Source organism: Anguilla rostrata, chromosome 8, assembly GCF_018555375.3.
Source record: "Anguilla rostrata isolate EN2019 chromosome 8, ASM1855537v3, whole genome shotgun sequence".
Taxonomy (NCBI): domain Eukaryota; kingdom Metazoa; phylum Chordata; class Actinopteri; order Anguilliformes; family Anguillidae; genus Anguilla; species Anguilla rostrata.
The window spans coordinates 12,379,769-12,397,808 of NC_057940.1; the positions used below are offsets into that span (position 1 = coordinate 12,379,769).

The 18,040-nt window shown below is 39.4% G+C and overlaps 1 protein-coding gene across 1 annotated transcript; it reads left to right on the plus strand.

The window, feature by feature from the left end:
- The first annotated feature begins 10,235 nt into the window (after nucleotides 1-10,235).
- Nucleotides 10,236-17,765, plus strand: cct5 (chaperonin containing TCP1, subunit 5 (epsilon)). Its single transcript, XM_064346500.1, has 11 exons — nucleotides 10,236-10,514; nucleotides 11,352-11,412; nucleotides 11,498-11,662; nucleotides 11,827-12,025; nucleotides 12,523-12,715; nucleotides 13,161-13,310; nucleotides 13,816-13,935; nucleotides 14,246-14,431; nucleotides 16,144-16,281; nucleotides 16,895-17,075; nucleotides 17,475-17,765. The coding sequence occupies exons 1-11, from the start codon at nucleotides 10,410-10,412 to the stop codon at nucleotides 17,600-17,602; spliced, it is 1,626 nt and encodes a 541-aa protein (XP_064202570.1). The 5' UTR covers nucleotides 10,236-10,409; the 3' UTR covers nucleotides 17,603-17,765.
- The last annotated feature ends 275 nt before the right edge of the window (nucleotides 17,766-18,040 follow it).

The following is an 18,040-nucleotide window of genomic DNA, read 5'->3' on the forward strand; positions in this document are numbered from 1 at the left end:
TTAGGGAAAAATTAAAAAAAAAAAAAAGGTTTTGTTCATTATTTGGTAAACAGTCTGCATTACAGTGTTATTACCTTCATCAGCTATTACTGGTTAATCTTATAGAAACGTTTTGTACTGAAGAATTTTGTAAACTGTTTCTGTATTGCTGCTTGAAGAGTTGCAGCACATTATAGCAGCTGTCTTCACTTCCTATTTTCAGGCTCATCCCACAGGCCCAGATCCTGCCTACCACCTACCCTTTAAAATCCATTGACATTTAAAGATGTGAGATATTAAATGATCCTGCGCAGTCTGTCAGCACATAACCTCACGAAATTAGACAGAAGGTAAATGGCCTGCAATGAGATCGGAAACCCTAAAGTTCAGAAGATTGCCAAAAATTAGTTTCTGTAGCAGCTGGTCCCTTGTCCCCAAACAATTTGCCGCTGTCTCCCTGATGCCTCCCCAGGCAACCACACAACACTTATGGGATCATGTTAGGCCCTGGACAGGTAGCATACATTGCACAAACACTGGTGTTTACAGACTCCACACAAGACCCCATTTCCAAATACCAGACTTTCTGCCATCAAGCAAACTATAATGTAGTTTCCATTCACCATATCCGCTTTCCCTTACTCTGGGTTTCAGTTCATTTCCAAAATATCCAATTGCTGGCTGTCCGATAGAACTACTGTAACCCAAACTACCAATAGGAGCACACTAACTGTTCCAGTGACAAGTCTCACTCCATTTTCTTCTGCTTCCTCCTTGTTTTTTCCAGGACAGAATTGTCAATAGTTTTTAGTTTTGTTGACACTCAATGGAGATTGATTGCATTTTAGATAGCAAATTACATCCAATCCAAGATGGATAGTATTGCTTTGCTATAGTACTGCTCAAGCAGGAGATATTTTTGTCACTTTGAAAAGATGGCTGGCTTCACAAGGACAGTAAGGGCAAAAGAGGATGTCCATCAAAGTAAGGATTGTCAGCTTCCCTTCTCCAAAATGTCACATTAATTACAGAATATTACAAAGAGGACAAGAAACCACAAATGTGTCAGTGCCTCTCTAATCTGTCTCAGATGAATTGTTCTCACTCTTTAAAACCCAGCACTGAGCAAAATGTTATAGACGATTCATTTAAAGGCAACATGATGAAATCCTTATAAAGTCAATTTATTGTTCAAAGTCAAAATTAGCCACAAATAAAGTATTTTAATGAATTTTATTCCAAATAAGAAAAGCTCTAAAACCACATTTCAATGGTTTACTTAATATGTTACAAAGAATTATGTTCTTAAATTGGATATAGCATATGATGTCACCAGAATTCAGTCCAACCCTGGAACCAAACATACTCACCAATGATTTAATAAGATTTCACACTGCCATGCAGTGATATTGTATTATAATCCCTTATGTTCACTTTTGTGGTAATGTTAAAGTAATATTTGTTTGTGAGAGCCTATATGTACATGAGAGGTGGTAAGAAGTTGGACTAAAGTAGAGCCCCACGGGCATCAAATAGGCTTTATCACATACACAATATTTATGCATTTAATTTAATTGTTGGGCCAGAAATGATTCATTGACATTAACAGCTGAAAGAGGAAAGGAAGCACAACCTTATTTTGTTAATCACTTTGTCTGGAACGTTCTTCCTCTTTATTTATAAAAAGCCACAGATCCCAGAGGTGTGCCTGGACCATGCCTCCAGATTCAGCAGCCACAGGCTTGTGCTAGGGAACTTGGCAGGCTCAGGAGGAAGAGGAGAGAGAGGAAAGAGGAAGCTGGGGCGAAGGGCGGCGGGTGGGGGGAGGGGGGAAGCATCTGGAGCCTGTACCCGCTGATGCACCTGCAGAGGCAGATGTCCTTGAGCAAACTATCTATAGTGGCGTGGGTCCTGCTGGCAGAGCATCACCCCTGCTTTGCTGGCGCAGGTACACTGCAGCCTCTATCCCGCCTGAAACACAGAGCCCTCTTTCTCTGAGCTCACCCGTTACTCTCACTGAGGCCTTTCTACATCTCCCTTCATTTTAAGGGCCTGTACACACCACCAGTTCGTAAACTCCTTGCTGCCTATCAAACTAAGCATGGGTTCTTTTCAAAAGGTATATAGTGAGCAGTTAGTGAGGAAGAGGTAAACGGGAGATAAACTGTCTAATAATCGCCACAAAACAGTTTAGAAATAGGTTTTCAAAAATAACTTTTAAATGTCCCAAGAGTACTCTTTTGAGTTAATGGCAGGATTCAATGTTGACTTACTGTAAATACTGTAAATTCCATGCCAGGAGCTGATCCTAGATTATGTTCATTTCTGTAGTTGTGTGGTGTTTGCTGTCAAACTTTTGGAAAATTATATTTACTGTAGCTTGTCCTTTTTCCCCTTGAATTTACTCAATCCCTGTTAAAACATCCCATATCCACGTATTGATTAACATTTTCTAATGTGGTGCAGGTCATGACACTGTGTACCTCTTGGTCAAACACTTGATTAGACTTAATGGATTCTAAATAATGTGCACAATTCTAACGTCTCATCCTGAAGGATTCCTTTGTGTGCCTAAATGATATCCTCTGTGCAAGTATGGTTTTCTTTCCCTTTCTTTTTTCAATTTTCTCTTATTGCCTTGTATCTTCACCACAGCTCCTCTGAAGAGAAGAAGCCTTATCCCCATGGCAACAATTTCAATTGCCTCTAGCAGGAAGTAAAGTCGCTGCTGTATCTTCTGGTGAATGTAAATCAGGAGCTTTGGCATTAACAAAAAACAACAACAACAACAATAATAATAATAAAATACTAAGACAAAGGCATGTCCAGTGTTCAATCCTTGCTGTGATTGATTTGCAGGGATCTTTCCATTCATTCTGGGGACTAGAGAAGTAAAAACCACCAGCCCAACAGTGACCGAAGCTGTACTATATACGTTTCTGCATTGAACCTGGCAAAATCTCATCCAAATACCCAAAGTTTGCATCTCTGAGAGATGTGTGCGTTTCTCTCTAAAGAATCTGGTTGTTAGCCTTGGCCCAGAAGACCTTAATACACAAAATGCTTTGAAATGTTTTGAAGTTTTGAAAGTAGTTTTGAAAAGGAAGGCTTTTTTTCTGTTCAACTACCAAAAGAAGTATTCTAAGTAGGCTCTATGAGGATAGGAATCATGTGTTGCACAGCCAGCAGGCTTACAAGACATCAGTGTAAATTGTAAAACGCATTCACTCTACAGTTGTTCAAACAATATACATGCTACAGGATTTAATTTATGGGAAAGTAAGGTACAGGGCTTGGAGGCCCTTAATATTTTCTTCCTTGGATTTCAAGCATTGTCTGGTGAAGTTATGGCGTGTGGGATTAGAGAGCAGTGTTTCCCTTGAGTGTCTGGCCACATGTTTACACTGTAGAGCTAGAACCAGTCAGGGTAAACATATCCCTTTCCCAGTCTACTGCTAGAACCAGGCTAGCTCATTATACCCCTTTCCCACTCTACCGCTAGGAACAGGCTAGCTCATTATACCCCTTTCCCACTCTACCTCTAGAAACAGGCTAGCTCATTATACCACTCTACCACTAGAACCAGGCAAGCTCATTATACCCCTTTACCACTCTACTGCTAGAAACAGGCTAGCTCATTATACCCCTTTCCCACTCTACCTCTAGAAACAGGCTAGCTCATTATACCCCTTTACCACTCTACCACTAGAACCAGGCTAGCTCATTATACCCCTTTCCCACTCTATCGCTAGAACCAGGCTAGCTCATTATACCCCTTTCCCACTCTACCTCTAGAAACAGGCTAGCTCATTATACCCCTTTACCACTCTACCACTAGAACCAGGCTAGCTCATTATACCCCTTTCCCACTCTACCGCTAGAACCAGGCTAGCTCATTATACCCCTTTACCACTCTACCGCTGGAACCAGGCTAGCTCATTATACCCCTTTCCCACTCTATCGCTAGAACCAGGCTAGCTCATTATACCCCTTTCCTCACTGTACAGCTAGAACCAGGCTAGCTGATTATACCCCTTTCCTTACTGTACAGCTGGAACCAGGTTGGCTCATTATACCTCTTTCCAACAGTAGAGCTGGAACCAGGCTGGTGCAATATAGCCCTTTCTCACTGTAGAGCTGGAACCAGCCTGGTTCATTATACCCCTTTCCCACTGTAGAGCTGGAACCAGGCTGGCTCATTATACCCCTTTCCCACTGTAGAGCTGAAACCAGGCTGGCGCATTATACCCCTTTCCTATTGTAGAGCTGGAACCAGGCAAATAACCCTAACTTTCCTCCAAGATATTTCCCTTTATTTTTTAAATAGGGTTCAATGTGTCACCCAAATAGAGTTTGTTCTAATGAGCAAATCTGAAATCCACTTTATAACATAAGGCGCTCTCAGTTTCTTCATGAATGCAAATTCTTCTCTGTATTGTGCAGCGTCCAATGTATGCAAGGTTCACATGCTATTTGACCTCAAGCATGTCAGAAAAGTAGGCCTACTGCAAAGCTCATGTACTAAAATAGAAATGGTTGCTGCAATCTACTATGCACTCATTCACATTTATATTGAATTTTAGTTTATTTTAGATTTTCACTGATATAATTAAAGATCTGTTAAATTTCTGTACAAGTAATATTGTGCTAGGGATATGCTTCCTGGAAATGAATTAGCAGGAAGCAGCCTCTGGACTGTTATAAATAAAATAATCAAACTGAAATATGAGGGTCTGTCAGCTGGTCCTTCTCAGTGCTCATTTTACTCTTCATGTGAGTCTAAGAGGGATCAAATGCACTCTATGAGAGTAGATTTAACACTGAATATTTCATTGTGCATCTTTCTTTGTGTCTGGCAAACAGCATCCTGCTAAAACAAATTGGGGTTTCTTATCACTTATCACAGTGAAATTATGGAGACTGCCATGCCGTTTAGAAATATGAAGTTAAAGGTTTTAGAGCTTCATGGGAACAAGGCTTTAATAATCTGGTTGTGCGGATCGCCGGGCGAGAGAAAGACAGCGGGCTTACTGATAAACTATTGTTTAGTTGTTTCTGTCATTGCTCGTGCTATTGTGGTAAGCTTTTGTCAATAATGTCTGGTGATGACAAATAGCTCTGTTTAACAAGATGCCCACTTGTGTGCTGTTGAATGCCAAGATTATACATTTAGCCCTAATGCAGTGACAGTCTATGGTGCAGGGTACAAGGTCATGAGAAAAAACAGGGAATATGGATGCGACAAAAGATCAGTTCCTGCAGCTCTTGTGTTTGTTGTGCATTGTCTCGGCCAGTTAGCCTGTTTCAGAGAAGGAAGCTGAGAAATTTCAGAGAAAAAGACTATATAGGGTTTCTGAGAGCTGACAGAATTTCAGATTTTCTTATAGTTGGTATGGACCAATAGAACATTCAAGTTTGGATGCAGGCAGGTTTCTCCACTTTGTCTTGTTTCAGAGAGACGAGGTCATAAGATGACTAACTGTATTTGATCACAGTTCTGTGTCATCATTCCCTCTGAGAATGCTATGCGTGAGCACTTTGTGCCTTTGTCAGGTGTGTTTATACCACATGTAGCCTAAATGAAGGCGCACTGCATGATTGCAAACCCTCGTTATTGCAGGTCTCCCTTTCCCAATTTATCATTGATTATATTTACGCTGCAACATTAAACTAACTGATTTGGCTGAACCAAACTTATTACCACAGTGTATCATCATGTATCATGGCTTATTGCTATATACACCCAACCAGATTTTCAGAAGGGACAATAAAACATCCAAATGGGAAGCCATAGTAAATTTCGACTTTTTTCATGTCACATTTATGTCAGTATCCAAAAGAGACTGATTTTAATTCCTCTTATCTCTGAGTGCCTTGTATTTTCTGGTAATGACTGACATTAAGTAGTCAGTTATACTGATTTCCCAATGCAATGGTTAAACAATATTTCAAGTGCTTTCAGTTGTATGTAGAGGAGTCCTATAAATGGATTTTAAAAATCCAGCTGTTTTGTCATGTTGAAGTAGATGTTTCCTATTTAAAGATTTGGGGAGTGTGAACCTGTTTTTAGAGTTCAAAGTTTGATCTATCTTAAAATCATTGGTGATTGAAATCCAAAAGATTATTTAATGCCTAAAGTGGAGAATTAAGAAGAAAATAATAATTTGACATGTAATCATTTGACATGTGACAAATAATAATTGACCATTTCAATGATCTTTATGTTCTTTTTTATTATGCTGCAGCCACAACATTTCTATGGCTCCAGTTCCATATCTGTATCTTTAGCTTCAGCTATGCCACTTAGTTTAACACCTTTCCTTTTTTTTAATCTTGGCTATTTTTGCAGTTTTTTTCCCCTTTTCTCTCACTGAATTTCAGGCTGAATTTACAAGTACAACAGTAATTAATTAGGAAAAAAGATCTCATTTTTAATGTGTTAATGCACACAGATTTTCAGCGATTAAGTACTGCAATTGTGAAAGTGCTGAATGTTTGCTCTGATAAAATTATGGGTCTGGGACTGAGATCTCTGCAATGCAGTGGGGTTTAAAGTATCCTGATCTTAGGAGGTTTAGGTCAATACCATGTTTCTACATCACTACCAGTTACAGCCTCTGATTTGTATTATGACATATTGACAGTCTCATACAATTTTCTCAACAAAAAAAAATCAATAGTGTCGGCCCTTCTCATTGACCTGTTATTTTCTGTTGAGTCAGAGTAATAAAAGACTTCTGTCAAAGGACTTGAGATGTTTCCTCTGAAGTGTGAGGGTGTCTGTTCTTTTTGGCCATGGTTTTATGCTATTAATATCACCAGGAAAGTTGTACTTGTGCAGAACTGCTATGAAACTCTGGTGTTATAACTCAATTCTGCAGAAGAGTCCCTCTCAATCCGGCCTTCATTTCCACCACATAAAATGGCACACTGTTCCAGGTAAATGACAATTCACTAGAGATTTTAGTGGTCATTTTAGACCATCGCTTTTCTGGTGTCATTGTTGATGTTCTCCTGGATGTATACAAACTAGAAATAGGTTTGCAAGATACAGTTGGTGACACACATTAATAATGGTGGTTGTGATCATTGAGTCATTAGAAAGTAATGATTTCTCACCAGTGCAAAGAGACACCTTCCTATATAATACTTACTACCGCTGTTGAATATATGTATCATTATATTTTCCGCGTATTTATAATATAGTGTAGTATGTTCCATTTCTGTAAGGGGTGGTGTTTCAGCTTAGTAATTTCCAAGCTGCAATGAAGTTATTATGTCTTGATGGGCCATAGCCATTTTTTCCATGCCTAGTGTTGAGTGAGTCAGGCTGAATCCATTTCTGTTCTTCTGACACTGACAGATCCAGCCACTTACAGGCAGCAATTTGAGCCCTGAGAATAACAGCTATAAGCACAGGGTCTAGAACAAAATGTAGGGCCCCCACTGTCAGCACTCTTGCAGACATGTCAATGAATAATAGTAAAGCCATAGAAAAGCTCAGCTAACTTTATTATCTTGATACAATACAGGATTTGTTTGAACAGGATATACTGTTACCGTGAGCTACAAGTTAATAACAGGATGTGTAACATCAAATGTAAACCTCAAGTTCGTAAACCTCAAAAAAAGGTTTGTTTTTTAAATATATTATGTCTTTACTGAAATTGTAGTTCTTTGATTCATTTCAAGTCATTTGAGCACAAAACCGCTTTAATTCATTTAACAATACTTTAAAAAATACATCTACATGATTCAAATTTAAAAGACGCATCTGATATTATTCAGTAACTTTTATTCAGTTTGGATAGCGGATAAGGTTATCATAAGGTAAAACTGGTTTAGCATAAAAAGATGGACCTTTAGAGTATCAATGTGAGAGATACACTGTTTAAAAAACTTAATGTTAATTGCAAAACCCCTGATGAAATTTATAAAAAAGGATTAATGGAAGATATAGAAGATGGATATGAGGCCAACGTCAAACATGTTTACAGTCCCTGTGAATTCCCAGGTTTATATCACCACTGATATTGAATGATATAAAAGACTCTTTGGTCTGGATGCACTGTGTAAAAAAAAAAGAAAAATCAATAAATAGATCCAGGAAAACTTATAGTTTATCATATACAAAAATAAAGAGGGGAAGAGGCATGGTTCAGTGGCAGCTATTGTAGTAAATGTCAGAACCATTTATTAGAAAAGAATACTACCTACTGTGCTGGGCACCCATGTATCACACAGTACTCAATGAAAAGAAAAATATTGGTTGTTCTCCAGTGTAAAACCACATATGCCTTTAACTTTTCCATTATGAATGGCATTTTATACTATATTTTAGATTGTTAGAAATAAGAAGTTCAAGCAAAACCATGTACAATCTGGAAGACACCGTGGAAAATATGAACCGTTTCAAAACAGTTTTCTGTAAACCACCGATGAGTTCATTAAGCTCGTGAATGTAAACTGTGGGAAGACAGCACAGGAGAGACAAGTTCTGAGTGAAATAAATGACAGCATTATCAAAGTGAAATGAATCGTGCAATGTAAAGGTGTTTTCAGCTATTTGGTGAAAGATTAAAAGCCAAATCTGGACGCAAAGCATATACCTGCCTCAGAGTTCTAGTTCACTTGTGTTTCAGACATCAAATGCTATTCAAGTATGATTCATTTCAAGCAATTTCTTGCATCATTTACTCCAAGAATGAGCTAAAGCAAACTGGCAAGGATTCAAATGTGTCTGCAAGACATTTAGTTGTTTTGGTATGCAAATATTCAGTCTATAAATATTGTTGCCAGCTAGGCATAAACTAGGTTTACTTTTCAACACCACCTCATTTCTGTGTATTTGAGTTTAACTCCAAGTTTAATTTAATACACTTTTGAGACTTCAATATTTATGCAGACGTTATTATTATTATTTTGTAACCTTTCGAGCAAGTAATTTATCATTTTTAAATCCATATTCCCATTTCCTTGACATGGCAATAAACATAATTTAACATGGCAATATTGAAAACCAAAAAGCCATTTAAATTTAACGGGCCTACATTCCGTTTTCTTAAACTGTGTTTGCGCTCATTATAACTCAAAATTAGTTAAATAATATAGAGTAATTTAAATTCCAAAGGTTTCTACTGCCCTCTATTGGAAACAGTAATACCACAATGATAGCTCAAGCCGTTTCCTCAGTAACTGTCATAGAGAAACGGGCACGTGGCGATGTTGAGCAGATTATTAATAATAATAATAATAATAATAATAATAATAATAATAATAATAATAATAAGTGTCTGCACAATATTGAAAAACACAAGGACATGCCTAAATTCTGCATCTGCACATAGTCCAAGATAATGTGTGGACCGATTGGCTTAGAAGTGTGATAATTACGTTGGACTGGGTTTGCCATGTCCTGAAATATTTCCCTTAATGAAGACACACTTTATCTCGTGGTATGTGTAGACATTCTCCCAAATATTATTCCTGGATAAATTAAACTAAGTAACCCTGGCAGACATGTATTTTGCCGAAGTGGGAAGAATTATACATTATGTCACGGTTATTCCAGTCAGGCTCGACCTGCTATCACAAATGCATAATTCAGGAAGTCAAACTTCCGTAATGGCCAAAATTCGCATTTCAGCATTATGAAAGAAACCAGTTTAAGATTTCTTACACTATTCAAAAACTCTCTGCAGTCTTCTTGTCTTATATCTTCTGTTTCCCTTCGTCTTTATTATTATTATTTTTTTATTATTATTATTTTTATTCATATTTGGACACTTTATTGTTGTAAGATTTGTCATTAAAAAAGACCATCTTCTTTGTGAAATTGTGTTATTTCCACTTAATTACTCACATCTCTATTGTAGCACAACTCCAAGCCAAATTAAATAATCAGAAATCGTAGAAAGCGTAGCTTGAAAGATCACTGTTGTTTTAATAGAATACCATATAATTATCGTAACTCAGTTTTATTGCTCATCCTTCCTAAAGCACAGAATACTCTCAATAAATAAAAGATTGCCTATACCGGCAATTTATTACGAGATTTCGCGGTGTCAACGCGATAGTGGAAGGGACCATTCGTCGGTAAATTAAAATAATACTTTAGGGTACGATTTAGTGCAGGATAATTTACGTAAATGGTACATCTGTCTGGTCTGAAGTGATAGTAATTATGAATAACTAAAACATGTTTAGAATACTTAAAGAGTATTATTTCTTAAATCATGTTTGAATAATGTGCTCTGCAATCCCTCTGCAGTAGTTAGTGTCGCCCGCCGTCCTAGAGACTGTTCCAGAACGCACGGAGCCCTGATCCACGAGGTTAGCTTAACGGTTGCACTTGGATCCCAGCGCTTTCTGGTAAATAAAGCTGAGTAACGTTATTTTCAGTCAGTTCTACGCCTGATTTCATATTGAAGATGTCCTCTTTGGGGACCCTCGCCTTCGATGAATATGGGAGACCATTCATCATTATCAAGGACCAGGATACGAAGACCCGGTTGTCGGGCCTTGACGCCCTGAAGGTATAAAATCCTTTGAATTTAATGCCGGCTAGCTAATGCTAGCTCACATTGTAGTGTAGGCCGTGTATACCTCGCTAATGTTATCTGGCACAATATGCATTAACAAAATGAGATATTGGTGATTTCCATAGTATTATCATACATAATCAAAACAGGCTGCTCATTTGTTTGCAAAGGATTAGCATTTTTTATGACAAAATAGCGGGTGCAACCCCACCCCTTAAATCTACCGATTGTCTAATCACAAGAGAAAATACAGATTATAGATAATTCAGTCAAATGGTTCATATTGAGAGGTACGCAACTGAATATATTAGGGTGCGGACTACTGATTTCAACAAATCTGATGCAAGTTAGCTATTTTTCCGAGTCATGTCCCTACCGATATCTACGTAGATAGCCAAGTAACCGATTTTTGACGTGGCTAGCTGAATTTGGCTCACTTGTAACAGCGGTTGCATGCCATGTGCTTCAAAATAAATACGGGTGTCTTGTTTTTGAGCTAGCTAACGTTAACATGCGCGCTGTAATCGCAGTTTAATTTTGAGGATTGTTAGATCATTTACAAGCGAGTGAGATCATGATATATGTAATGTGAGAATTGGTTAACCAGATTGCTTACTACCTGTGATCACTGATTATTCCAGATACCCGTTATTAACTAACATTGCAGGTATTTGTTCTTGAATTTCAGTTACCTCTTTGATAAATGGAAACTAGTTTAACGACCGAATTACAGTGGTATTGACAAGATTCTGTGCTTCCAGCTGTAAAGTTTAGCCACGTGAAAAATCCATGTGATTTTGACTTGAATTTTTATTTCTTTCTTTGTTTAAGTCTCATATTATGGCGGCCAAAGCCGTGGCCAACACCCTCAGGACGTCTTTGGGCCCAAATGGTGAGCATCTAGCTTATGAATTGACTTCTCGTTTGCTGTGGTTTCTGGAATATGTATAACCTCCATTCTTTTGCGATGTGTCCAGGGCTTGATAAAATGATGGTGGACAGGGATGGCGAAGTCACAGTCACCAATGACGGCGCTACTATACTTAGCATGATGGATGTTGACCACCAGATTGCCAAACTCATGGTGGAGCTCTCCAAGTCTCAAGATGATGAAATTGGCGATGGAACTACTGGGGTTGTAGGTAAGAGAGCTAACTAATATCATTAAATGTAGCTAACAAAGATGAGAGATCTTGTTGACATAAACACAAGAAATCGGTATCGTATTTTAAGTTCTCCATCCACAATATATCAGTTCCATGTCATGATTTTATATGTTTTCTGGTCTTGGCTTATTTGTTCCCAGTCCTTGCTGGTGCTCTTTTGGAACAAGCTGAGCAACTTCTGGACCGGGGAATCCACCCGATCCGCATTGCTGATGGCTACGATCAGGCTGCCCGGATCGCCGTTGAACAGCTTGACAGAATCAGTGACAGTTTCCCTGTGGATCCCCAAAACACAGAGCCCCTTATCCAGACTGCTATGACAACGCTGGGATCTAAAGTGTAAGGGTTCATTGGACAAAGCACCAATGGAAGGCTTGGGTCTAATTTTTGAATGCTGTATTTCTCTTGGATTTCAGTGTCAGCCAATCTGGTCTTTATAAGAGTCTTGCTGAAGTGAGAAAAAAAGTTTGAGTCAGTCTCTTGGGATCTAATCCCCTTTAGGAAACCGCCTACTGTGTTGGTTACCACCTTTTCCCCTCTCTCTCCCCCAGTCAAACCAGTGGTTTAGAGACACTGGCACATATTGCCCGGCGTTCCCACCACGGGTCATGCTTTTCCACGTCCGCCTATATTTTCCACTAATCGTGCCAGCAACATGAGAGACAGGTGGTTTATTTAAAGAGTGGTTTATTTGTCAGGTCTCAACCTTTCTTCACCTTCCTCCTGGAAATTTCTGAGCATAGGAGGATCAGTTCTCCCCCATTTTCATGAATTTCTTATGATAAGATGACACTTGTAATGCTTATAATGTAATGTTATTTTTTCTTCTTCCCCAGGATCAATCGCTGCCATAGGCAGATGGCGGAGATTGCGGTCAATGCCATCTTGACTGTGGCAGACATGGATAGGAAAGACGTTGACTTTGAGCTCATCAAGATGGAGGGTAAAGTTGGTGGGAAGCTGGAGGACACCCAGCTCATCAAAGGTGTGATTGTTGACAAAGAGTTCAGCCACCCCCAGATGCCCAAGGTGAGACTGGGCTGTCATTGTCATCTAACTATGAGGAAACCAACCCTGAGAAAGCAGTTGATTGGCTTTTGTAAATCAGTCTTTTTTGGCTGGACTGCAGCAGCGGGGCCAGCCCTACAAATGCGAATGTCTGTGAGTGACTGACTGACTGACTGAGTGATGAAGTTACACCATTGGTCGGCCGGATCACGTGTTTTAGGTCCAGCCATATACTAGGCTTTAACCTGGTCTTGTTTAAAGAGCTGTTGATATATCTGTGATCTTTCCAACTAAACAATTTTCCATGAGGGTTTCAGCTTTTTCTAGGAAGTGCATTGTTATTATCAAGCTGCTTTGAAAAAGAAACACATTAAGGTGATATTTTCATGCATTGTCTTTTTGGGCAGCAGTTCTAGGTGGTTGTGTGCGGTGTGTTTGTTGGCTTAACCACGCCTTTCTCTCACAGGTGTTGAAGGACACAAAGATGGCCATTCTCACCTGCCCGTTTGAGCCCCCCAAGCCAAAAACCAAGCACAAGCTGGACGTGACCTCAGTGGAGGATTACAAAGCCCTGCAGAAGTACGAGAAGGACAAGTTCCAGGAGATGATCCGTCAGGTTTGTACTATGGGCGCTGTGCATCTGCAAATAAGCGGTCCCCTTTTTATTAATATCCTCAATCCAAAATAGGCAATTATTTCTCATTATTGCCACGCCAATGTCTCTGCACTGCATCTCAAGCATATGCGTTCTGTCTCTGAGTCAGAATATTTAACTGCTTACCGTCTATGTGGCACTACCAAAGCAAGGCATCACTGACTGGAGGAATCTCTCATTGACAGCTGTGGGTATGTTGTATGCTGATGGGGAGCAGTTAATGTAGCAGTAATCCCAGGAAACCCATCTGATTGAAAAAAAAAAAAAAAAACAATTTACCCTACTAAGGATGAAACCAGTTTTGGCTTCGAATGCCTACTGATGTGGAGCGTTGATTGCCACAGTTAAAACTGAAAAATGCATTGAATTGTTGTAACTTTGTAATACACAGTAGCGAACATGTTCTTAAGTATGAGATGGTGGTAATTTTAATTTTTAAAAATATTTGATTCTTTACTTTTCTCAGATCAAGGACACTGGTGCCAACCTGGCCATTTGTCAGTGGGGATTTGACGATGAGGCAAACCATTTGCTGCTACAGAACGAGCTGCCTGCTGTTCGTTGGGTTGGAGGGCCTGAGATTGAGGTGTGGAAAATGCATTCTGAGAATGTTGTCCAATGAGAATGAGGCGCCCATTATGTAAAGTCAAGTGCTAACTGTATTTGTTTACCGTAGTTCTTGTTGCAGGTTAGAGATTTCATGAAATTCATACTTTTAATACCATCCAACTGCTTTCATTTTTAAATAATTGTGTAATTCATGGCTAGGTATAGTCTGAATGTAAAAGGTCATTAATGGCAATGTCACACAAAGTTAGCCTGAAAAAGTACTTGTTGAAATGAGTGGGAATCTTGCAGATTGTTTGCAATGGTAATAATATCATTGTCCTTTCCAGTTGATTGCCATAGCGACCGGCGGACGCATCGTCCCCAGGTTCTCTGAACTGACTGCAGAGAAGCTGGGATATGCTGGCCTGGTGAAGGAAATCTGCTTTGGCACCACCAAAGACAGGATGCTGGTGATCGAGGAGTGCAAGAACACCAGGGCCGTGACCATCTTCATCAGAGGAGGGAACAAAATGGTAACGGTTTCAAAAGAACTTTGAAATGTAGGGACATTCACTTGGGGGCCAAAGGGATACACATTCTGATGTTTTGAGGCTTTATGAGCCTCTCAGGGTTCGTACGGTCATGAAAAACCTGGAAAAGTCATTGAAATTTAAAATGCAAATTCCAGGCCCTGGAAAAGTTATGTAAAATAATATTTTTTGAAAAGTTTTGGAAAAGTAATGGAAATATAGCTAAAGTTGCATCGAATATAATTACTAATTAATCCAATCATAAAAATAGTATGTATAGTAGGCCAATAAAACGTAAATTGGCTCGTAACCTTCGCGGTATTCTGGTGGTGTGAGAAGTTAATTCGGTCCTGCTCAGTCTGTTTACAGGCACGCCTCTGCTGATGTAGCAGTTAGTAAACGTAGGCCCTACTGTGCCGACAATATGCAAGGGGAGTGCAGCTTCAATAATATATCAGGGCTCGAAATTAACTTTTTTACTTGGTAGCACTGGTGCTCCCAACTTCAAAAACTTAGGAGCACCCACCGAAATGTAAGGAGCACCAACAATATATGCAATAGATTTTTTATTGATAAAAAACGACAATATAACAGTACGGTTTACAAGTAACAGTTAAACTGTCACGCCTAAAATGTGTCGACTCTTCAAGAAATTGCATGTTATGCATTCAAACGACAAAGCGCTTCTCGTCACATTAATACCGCTAATTAAATCAACCGCCAGTAAACTGCATAGGAGAAATTAGCTGTTTCAACCGGGTCGCTACACAAAACGTCTGCTTCAACTTTTCAGCTTTCGATAACGCTAATAAATTGAACATAAACTTTTGTCTTCAGGTAACATTAGTTAACGCGTTAGCTCTCTGTGTCGCGTGACAGTGGAGTGCAGCGAAAGGGAGTGATTGAAGGCTAATATTAACCATTAAAGGTAAGAATGTCAAGCTCACGATTGGTTAGAAGGGTCACCGTCAGCTCACAAGGCACATACTGAGTGTACTAACTAGTGAATGTACAGAGAAAGAGACGTTCGACTGGAAAAAGAAAAAGAAAAAAAAAAGGTCGCACCAGAACAATTGTTTGCACTCGCACAAATGCTCCCAATTATATTTCAAGGTCGCACAGATTAAATTTCGGGAGCAATTTCGAGCCTTGTTTGAGACATTGACAAAAATGTTAAACTATTCGAATTAAAATATGAGAGAATGTATCTAAGTGTGTCTATCTGGTGTTTATTTGTTTTAGAGAGGCACCATATGTTTCAGATGCAGACCTAATTTTACTTAGTGTTACAATAAATAATTTTAAATCGTCCCGCTGAGATAAAGTCATTTGTTTTGTTCATGGAAATTCAGTTAAAGGTTGTGGAGAAGTCATGGAAAAGTCATTGAAAATCATTGATGAAAAAGTGTATGAACCCTGGCCTCTTATTTGTCTGCTCATGCAGGTGTTAGGGAAGGATGTCCCCATTTACAATGTGAATATGCGCACATACACTTACAGAATGCAACTTCACAAATTACAATATCTGGTATAAATAGCTTGCTTCCTTCAGCTAGTTACGGTTCTTTGCTTGTCTGTGCGTAGTAGCTCCCTCCATTGTAGGCTTCATGAAGTATCGTTGTCCTGTCGCTAATACAGTAGTTTAAGAGTCTCAGTGTGTCCTTAAAGCACATAGTCAGGCTTTTGAAGTGGGAGTGCTTTGCTTCCTTTGCCAGATCATCGAGGAGGCAAAGCGTGCCCTTCACGACGCCGTGTGCGTCATCCGCAACCTGGTCCGCGATAACCGCATTGTGTACGGGGGCGGAGCCTCTGAGATCTCCTGTGCCCTGGCAGTCAACGAGGCTGCGGACAAGGTAATGACTGGAGGCGGCGTCCTCCCAGCATGCGTTGACCGTTAACAATGGTATCTGTGCCCCTGTGATGTGCTTGTTGGCTTGTATTGTGTCTGTTACATCATGAGTAAAATTGACCTAGAAAAACTTCAGTTATCCAAAAATTATTTATTTTCAGTACTGAAAGAAAAATAATCGGAAAAATACAATCTCATAAACATATTGTCATCTTTTGTTTGTCTTCCTTCTGTGGTCTGCCGCAGTTAGAGAACTAATAGTCTTACAGTTTTTGTAACATCTCCATGATAATTCTTGAAAGCCTTGAAATAAAACAGATGTCTTGGAGTTTATCTTGAAAGGTTTTGAGTTTTGGGGGTGTTGAGACCATTATTTTACACTGCCCTGTTTATGGTCAGTGAGGTTACAGACTCAAACAGAACAAATGTGTATTGTGCAGTTTTAATATTGTGTAATCCTGTAAAGGTTTATGGATTCTATGGAGTGGTACCTTTATGAAGAATTGAACTGATTGAATTGGTGGCATAAATAAGTGGGATCACTGGCACTACAGGCATCTGCCCACAGTACTAGCTATGCAGTGAATGGTGTGATATGGAGGCTGTTTGCTCTGCAGTGCCCCTCTCTGGAGCAGTATGCCATGCGGGCTTTTGCTGATGCCCTGGAAGTCATTCCCATGGCCCTGGCTGAGAACAGCGGCCTCAACCCCATTCAGACCATGACTGAGGTCAGGGCCAAGCAGGTGAACGAGAGCAACTCTGCTCTGGGGATCGATTGCCTGCATCTGGCCACAAACGGTAGGTGCTCTCCACTGTTTACGTTGCATTCGTAATGCATTAGTGAAGATGTGTACATTGTTTGGTTCTCTTCAATCTGGTTGGCCCTTTAAATCTGTAATCATCTATTGAGCCCTCACCTTTTGTTTTTAATTTCTTTCTAGAAATTTTCATTTGATTTTTTTTCTCCATTATGCTTTAGAAACATTTTTCTTGGAGCTTTTAAAGTTTGCAAGGCACAATTAAAATAATTTTAAATATTGCTAAAAATATTTTTTTCAAAACTGATGATGAATAGCTACAGGTGGTTTTGGATTTTGGTAGTATCTGTAGGACTGAAGGGAAGAACGGTCATGAGGACCATGTGGTTTTATGAAGTACAGTCCTAACCGCTGCTCCATTCCTATGCGTTTAATCCAGATATGAAACAGCAGCACGTGATCGAGACGCTGATTGGGAAGAAGCAGCAGATTGTCCTCGCCACCCAGGTGGTGAAGATGATCCTTAAGATCGATGACATCAGAACCCCAGGGGAGTCTGAGGACTGATGTGGCAAAATCTGCGGTCTGACCGAGGGAGCAGTTTCAGTGCCCTGAACATCGTGTGTCCAGACTTAAATGCAGCTATTTATTCTTTTTTTTGTTACCACATATGCACCCCTGGAGCTGTAATTGTTTGAGTTCATTAATAAACTGTTAGTCTGTCAAGCTACCTGTGTTTGTTTCGTTTTACTTCTCGTTCTTCCTAGCCATAGTAATGTTGACAAAATACAACCAATAAAACATTTACCAAAAAGACAACTGGACACTATTTCACACACCACATAATTGTGTAGGGTAGAAAGCAACTTTGTTAAAGGAACAGCAAACTTGAATGATTCAGATGTTAACAAAGCCTATCGAAATAAAACATATTATTATTATTATATAAATATTATCCAATTAATGTACGATGAACGGTCTGAATGTGCTATGAATTTGTCAGTC